This window comes from Galeopterus variegatus, unplaced genomic scaffold, assembly GCF_000696425.1.
Source record: "Galeopterus variegatus unplaced genomic scaffold, G_variegatus-3.0.2 Scaffold6789, whole genome shotgun sequence".
NCBI classification, from domain to species: domain Eukaryota; kingdom Metazoa; phylum Chordata; class Mammalia; order Dermoptera; family Cynocephalidae; genus Galeopterus; species Galeopterus variegatus.
Genome location: NW_007732900.1, coordinates 107,995 through 116,031, shown reverse-complemented (window position 1 = coordinate 116,031; position 8,037 = coordinate 107,995). Strand labels below are relative to the sequence as shown.

General features: G+C 41.3%; 1 protein-coding gene across 1 annotated transcript in view; it reads right to left on the bottom strand.

Moving 5' to 3' along the window:
• LOC103606701 (laminin subunit alpha-1-like) overlaps window positions 1–8,037 on the bottom strand; it is a 22,797-nt gene that overhangs the window by 2,407 nt on the left and 12,353 nt on the right. Inside the window, exons 7-12 of the mRNA XM_008591256.1 lie at window positions 7,848–7,951; window positions 5,903–6,054; window positions 5,534–5,704; window positions 3,352–3,503; window positions 2,454–2,639; window positions 646–781 (exon numbers count right to left, since the gene is read on the bottom strand). Of these exons, the coding sequence (XP_008589478.1) occupies window positions 646–781; window positions 2,454–2,639; window positions 3,352–3,503; window positions 5,534–5,704; window positions 5,903–6,054; window positions 7,848–7,951 (901 nt within the window). The remainder of the gene's footprint in view (window positions 1–645; window positions 782–2,453; window positions 2,640–3,351; window positions 3,504–5,533; window positions 5,705–5,902; window positions 6,055–7,847; window positions 7,952–8,037) is intronic.

The window sequence follows — 8,037 nt, the reverse complement described above, 5'->3', positions numbered from 1 at the left end:
AGGACATCAGAAGGGGAGAAAATGAAAAATAGCAATGACTGCCACTAAAATTATTTGGCCAAACCTAGTTTTCTCTAAATGAATCAATTTTTTTTAAGTAACAATGCTGTGTCCAATGGCTTACATTAAGTACTTATTTTCATATTATCCCAACTAAATCTAAAGTGATAATGAGTCCTTAGAGAAACTCTGCTCAAAAGCTTGTCGTATGTCGACCCAGTCCGGGTGCCCGAGCGATTCAGTCCGCTATCCTGCGAGTTTGCTCAGAGAACCACCCCCACGCTGGCCCCACTTTGCTCTTTGTCACAGCAGATGATGGCTGCCAACCGCTTCTCCTAGGCTACCTGGAAAAATGGCTTCTGGGTGTTCTGCCCATGGAAGGCACTGCTGGGAGGCTGAGGGCAGGTGGAGAGAGGGAGCGGAGGACACGGTTCAGTTCCCACCAGGAGGCCCTCTCCCTCCGCTCGGCCACCTCGGGCCACCCTGGCTACTGGGCACTGAGGTCACCACCTCCTCCCGCTGCATCAGAGCCCCAGCTTCAGCTTGCCCAGTGTCTTTCTAACCAGCTCCCACTCTAATTTCCTCTGGAGAATGCTCTTTTTCTGCCTGGAGCTGATGGATATCATTAAAGAAAGCCACACTTACTGGACTTGGTGGACCCAGGGACTCTGGCAGGAGGTCGTGGTCCTCTCCATGAAGAGCCAGCCTCAGTCTTTCTGAACGCACGCAGGTGTCTAAGTCTACTTGCTCATAGCCCACCGCGCTGGTGAAATCCAACAGTCTAGATACAAACATGAAAGTGCTTTCAAAATTAAGATTATTATAAACCAATACATGAACCCATGTCATTTGATTACTGCACAATTAAATCCATTAAAAACCACTAATATATCTCACTTAGAGTAACCAAACGGACCACCCTTCATAGTGACTAGGAGTCCATATACACTGTCGGCCCTGTGCATCCGTGAGTTCCCTACCCATGGATTCAACCAACTGCGATCACAAGTATTAAAAAAACAAAAAACAAAATAAAACAAGACAAAATAACAATAAAACAGAAAAAGGTAATAAAAATAAAAACTGCAGTATAACAACTCTATATAGCATTTATACTTAGATATTTTAAATAATCTAGAGATGGTTTAATGTACAAGGGAGGATACATGATTACATATGCAAATACTATGTCATTTCACATGAGGGATTTGAGCATCTGCAGATTTTGGTATCTTAAGGGGTCCTGGAACCAATTGCCTATGGATACCAAGGGATGACTGTACCATCTTATATATTTTCTTGTTTAATTCTTCTGCTTGAAATGGCCACCCTCCCCCTAGCCGATCCCCACGTGAACCTCCTAGCCATTCCTGAGCATCTTGCAGGAGTCAGCTCAGATGCCATCACCTCCTCCTGCAGCCTGGTGAGCTACACTTGTCATCTGTCCTTTTCCTCTGAAGTTCCAGGACCATATCCTTTGCCTGCACAGATCCCACTGGCACTTTCCCAGGACATGGCTGTGAACTGCACAGAAACATTTCTGCCCTATCAGCTCCACAGCATCATGGCTTTCAGAAGCATGAAGATGCATAATCAATGAATAAATGAATGAACAGACAACTGGGTGAATAAATATATTACAAGACTGTACAAATAGCTAAGCCAAGGTTCTAACATAATAATTGTGTTAAAATCCAATGCTATGTTTTATTCTTGCAAATTTCAGAGACTCCTAAGAGATAATTTAACTGAGAAGGACACTGTGACCATGAAAGATCCAAGTCCTTGCTTGAGGTCACAGGGCAGTCAGTGGCCCAGTCAGGAGGGAGCCTCTGTCTCCTGGTGCTCAGAGCACATGCAGTTTCTCCTGGGCAGACTCTGGTGGCATGGGGCAGAGCACAGCTGTGTGACATCAGCACACCGAGCAGAGGCAGAGGGTAAGTGAGGAGGCAGGATTCACCCGTGGGCACACATGAATGCTCTTCCTCGTCATGACTCCATGCAGGGAATGCAGACTTCCAGGTCTTAATTATACAGTCTCAGTTTTAGGGGGGACCATCAATAATCTGAAGCTGCTAGCACCCCAGTGTAAAAGGCTCCTTCAAAGCAATATGTCCAGAACAGCAAGAAATGTGCACCACAAAATCTCTACATTCATTTAAATGCCTGCCAAAATGTATTTTAACCTCAGGTATTTATTGACAATCCTGTGGAGCTAATGTTCAACAATTTTTTTTAAAAAAGTATTATGACCAGATCTGGCCACCATTCTAATCCAATAAAATCCATTTGGGGGGACTTTCATGATAGAACAACGAGGTTCATTTGTTATTCAGAAACTTGCAGAATTTTATGCAACCTCAAACAGCAAAAATAATTTGCAGATTAGTGTTAGCACAAAACATTAAAGATCAGAAAGTGCAAAAACAGGCTGAGAGCACAGTTATACTTACTCCATGTTAAAGATCAGGTTTCTGATACAGCCATGGAATGAGCTTCTCATTTTGAACATTGATGTCCCCTCAGCCTCTGGCATTCCTCCTACGTACAGGTGGGACACATTTATTGTCCTGCTTTCTGCTAATGGGCCCAACTTCATTTCTACAGAATTGGTCTCATCCAATTGGACAGTGATAATTCTAAGAGATCAAAGGAGAATTCTAAGAGATCAAAGGATCTCATCCAATTGGACAGTGATAATTCTAAGAGATCAAAGGAGAAAATAAAAAGCTTTCAAGTATAATGATATAACTTCATTTTAATACATAATTCTGGCAAGGTCTTGTTGAATAATCAAAGTTCCCTGAAGATGAATTTTAACATGACATTGTATGTGAATAAAAAAGTGAGTCTTGAAAATTAAAGCTTACAATTTAATATTCTCTAGAAATAAATGGAATATTATTATCATTAAATTCGATTGCTTTTTGGAAAGTATTTTTCTATTACCTCTGTACCTATGATAAAAGCGTCCAGAATGCCTTTAAAACATTTGTTCTACAGTTTTAGAGGGAAATACACAGGAATGTTGATACAATACTATTCACTAAAACTCTAATACTATTTGCCACAAAATTAATCCAAGGTAAAGACAATTTTCATTGGGCCCCAGTAAAGGGCAGGATTAGGGTTGTTCAATTATGAAAATTCCACAAACATTTTATTACAAAGAAGATGAAAGTGATTCCCAAAAAGGTATTCTAGCAAGGTTTTAGAATTTTTTTGACTGTAAAAACTGTGAATACTAATGAGGTCACACTAATTATCCCAATCATTTAACTGAACCGGGCAGAGGCTTCCACAAGGTCACAACACCCTCATTACACAAGAGCCTTGCAGTGCATGTGGTACCTCCGATTCCTAACCAAGGAAATGGAATGCTCTCGTCCATCACCGTAAGTGCCTGTGGGAGCGTGCAGGAGAGCTTTTCTCAGGCTGGTTCCATCCCCAGAATTGACATGAACTTCAACGTGGCCATCAATCAGCATGATGGAGAAGAAAGGCTGGGGAGGTTGCATAGAAAATTTCCATACAAAACACATTACTATATGATTTTTTAAAATTTTCATCTTATAATGTAGGAATATTAATACCAAGTAAGCAATTTCTTAAGAATCTTACCATCTAACACAATGATTTTAAATTTTGTATATTACTTTCTGGTCTCTACTCATATAATTTACATTCTGCATTTTGCTATTATCACTAAACAAATCAAAGATTTCTATTTCTACAAAGTCTTCATACTTACTAGTTACTGCTACATTATGTACCAACAAGTACATATATTCTAATTTGCCTTTTTAACAATTAAATCTTAAGTAGTTTCTAGTTTTTTATTAGCACACATATGAACATTTAATTACTTTTTATTTTTCCTGTGAAATTGTTTCTAACATTTCTAAAAGTGGAATTAAAGGGTTGAAAGGTTTTGAAAGTGTTTAAAGCTCTTAAAATATTTTTGCCACACTGAAAAGAGGTATAACAATTTATAATGCCACCAGCAGAATTGGAATGTGAGTGTTTCATGATACCCTTGCTAGCGGTGGAAAATATTTCTTTTTGCTGGCTTAGTAAGCAACCTTTGATTTGCAAGTAACTCTATTAAAATTGATGAAGGAAAACAGTTTGGCAGTTCCTCAAAGTTAAGCAGCATAGAATTACCATATGACCAGCAATTCCACTCCTAAGTACAGTATACACCCAGAAGAATGAAAAACAAGGACTCCAACAAATACTTGCACATATATGTTCATAGCAGCACTACACACAATAGCCAAAAGACAGAAATAACCCTATGTCCATCAATGAACTGATACACAAATTGTGGTATGTATATACAGTGGAATATTATTCAGCCATAAAAAAGAATGAAGTATTGATACATGCTACGATGTGGACGAACCTCAAAAACATGCTAACTGAAACACTCAAAAGATCAATCTCGTATGATTCCATTTATACAAAATAACTGGAATAAGTAAATCTATCCGTAGAGACAGGAAGCAGACAGCGGTTGTCAGGAATGGGAACAGAGGGACATGAGGAGCGACCGCTCACTGGGCATAGGCTTCTTGGGGTGATGAGTGTGTTTGGAACTAGATAGAGAAGATGGTCTCACAACATTGTGAAGGCACTAAATACTCCTGAATGGTTCACTTCAAAATAGTTAACTTTATGTTATATGAACTTTATCTCAACTAAAGACAAATCAGTGGATCCCACAAAACCAATCTCAGTCCCTGTCAGCCCTTTACCAAGTGGCTCATGATGTATTTGGGGTCTGCAGACTGGTGTTCCAGTCCTCATTCTGACCCATAACAGCTGTGTGACCCCAGGCAGGCTAACCAGGCCCTCTGACCCTGTTTCTTCCTCAGCCAAATGTAGGATGCAGCATCCACCTCGCAGCACGGTTGTGAGGACTAGACAGCAACACTGTAAAGTACCTTGCACAGTAGAGGACAATGCTCTATAAATTGTAGTTGCTTGAGCTCTACTTCATGGAGACATCAGAATTCTATAAAATCTCTTCAAATTGGGTAAATATCTTGAAGTGGTATCTGTTCTCTCCTCTGCTACTTCTGGGCCACTGTGCTTAGCACAGCCACATTTTACTTTCTGCTCCTTTCAGTCCTATAATAGATAACGAGCATCCTGCTTCGTGGAGCGGTTGACTAAAGACCGGAGCAGAATTTAAGGACTTGCTGCTTTAGCCTTAGAATGGGGAATGACAGCCACAGCATGTGGAGGAAAACTCAGCACGTGCCAGCTGAATGAGTTTTTTAAAAATTAGAGGTAGACAACAAATATCTTTTTTCTCATTCGCTAGACAAGGAAGACGGATTGTGAAACACAAATCACTGATTCATAAGAGAAAGACATTCCACAATAACTTTTACTTATTAAAAATGCATATCCATAAACAAACGGGAAAGTAGCTACACTACATGTTTGTGAGTCAGTCATTTCCCAGCGTGTTTCCTGAAGTCGTTCCCTTCCTGAGCCTGTGCATGGTGGCACTGGAACTACTCACCACGCGTGCCTGCCGACGACCCTGCTGCTCCGAACCTCCGCCGAGGGCCACCAGGATGACACCACTGCTGTTCTTGGTGGCAAACGTTGCCAGCAATTCCGAATCTGGTGACAAAGACTTGGGTGGCAATTCAACGTAGCCACCTTTCAAGAAGCTCACACTTCGGATGGGCTGGTTACAGAGGAGGTGCAAGAGACGTTAAGGTCCCCCGCAGGCTGAGCCCCCATGGCGAGGCTGTGGCCAGGTTGCCCCATCATCATCTTTTTCCTAGCCCCCCACTGGTTTAGATTTTGTTACATTATGATATTGATAAATCAATGGACACTTACAGAAACTCATCCCAATATAAATAATAAAAATGTCTCCCACCTCTAGTACACAGCCTTTTCTCACTCCATAGGAATTTCTGAGTAAATCAAAGGTCGATCTGGATATTTCCAGGTTCTTGATACAGCCCACATAGCTTTTGCTACTGACACCTTTCCTGTAGGGAAGGACATGCAAACAACCAGCACAAAAATCTGGATTTCATAATTCCATTTTTAAAGAAAGGAATAGTGGACCAACATACATGTGAACCTGTTTTCGTGTATCACTCCCTCTAAGAACAATATTGGTGCTGAGAACTTCAGGTCAAAGAAATACTCTCTTTAGGATTAGAGAAACAGGTTGAACTTATTAGTGAGTTTGGCTACTTAGATGACTACCACATAAGAAATATGTTTAGTATTTTAAGGTGAACCCTTACAATCATTACAATTTAAATACACTCATTTAAACACAGGCCAATTATAAGACTTACATTGTCATAAGGAAATCATAGCCCACAGACTACAATCCAGCCCCTGCACAGAGCAGCACACTCACCCCCTGGGGGCAGGTGTAGGCGATGCTATTTCCTAGGATCAGTAGGCTCGAGCAGTCGCTGGCTGCTTTCCATACTGTATATTCATGAACTTTGTTCTGAAGGAAATAACTGTGTTTGGTGAAGTCTGGGATTATCCAAAACCCCATTTCTTAGCCTCCGAGTCAATATCATATTTTTCTCTCATTTCTAAAATATGGAGACTATCGAACATCTTCCAGCTGTCTCCTATGCATCAGCTAGGCACAGGAGAACTGTGCAGCAATCTGGTTTCCTGTTATAGTCACACCTCATCTTTTCCCTCTGTGCTGAGCAATGAGCTGTGGCCCGTTAGGCAACTACGTGATTTGGGACAAATTTCAACCTTTCTGGACCTCAGTTTCTTCCAATGTAAATGAGGAAACTGACCTTGATGATACCCAAGTCCTTTCTACCATGAAAGTCTGTAAGACTTGGCAAATGACCCCCTTCCTGGATTTAAATGCATCCATTTCTAAGATCACAAGGTGACTGCGCTCGCAAACTATGATTCATGGAACTTTCAGAGATTTCTGGGAAAGAGCAGGGGGGAGTGGGGAAGTGGGCTCCTGCTGCTCACGCACAGCAACTGGAAAGGCTGCACATCTGTGCCACATCTTAGGATTCTATAGAAGAACTTGGTCTAATGACAGACAGGGTAGTGCCACAGTATACATTTGAAAACCACTGGGCTGAGTGACCCAGTTTAGACAGTTGATGGCCTCTCCCTGGAGGAGGTCTTGCCTTGACTGCTGGCCTTTCTTTACGACTTTTTTTTTTTTTAAATGGTGTGAAAGAACCTTAGAGACTTAATTTGTCCAATCCAAAATTACAAAGCTGAGGACAATGAACCAACACAAGGTTTACGTAAATCATCCAAGTCACAAAGCTAAATGTGAATCAGTGTTATAAAAGGATTCCTCTGTCTCTCTCCTCCGCCATCTTTCATCCAACTTCCTGCTGTTGGTCTTTCAACTTTCACGTATGTTATTCATTCTAATCACACAAAGGGGGAATCCAGATAAGTCTGCAGAAAGCATGATTGCTTTTTGGTTTTAAAGAGATTCTAGTACTCTAAAATGTCTGGAGAGAAGGATGGAGTGAGACAGAAGGCAGGGTCTCCAAATGCTGCACAGTAACAATTTTTAGATGTTCTGAAGGCAATATACACAAAAGCATTGATTTTTCTGCAGAAGGCCTGCTTTACTTCCCAATTAATATGGCATATAGTACTTTGAATAAAAGTGGATGTAATGGGCTGAACGGTGTCTCAACTTGTGTAATCAAGTTACGGCGAGGTCATCAGGGTAAATCCTAGTCCAATATGACTGGCGTCCTAATAAGAATGGGAAATTTGGAAAAGTGACAGAGGCACAGAGGGAAGATGATGTGAAGCCACAGAGACAATGCCATGTACAGGTTAAGGGATGCCTGAAGGTACCTGAAGCTGGGTGCATGGTACAGGCTGCCTCTCGCAGCCCTCAAAATGAAGCAGCCCTGCTGACACCTTGATTTCAGACTTGTAGCCACCAGAACTGGGAGAGAATAAGTTTCTGTTGTTTAAGACACCCAGTTTGTGCTACTTTGTCATAGCCCTAGCAAAGTAATATGGTTGGTAATC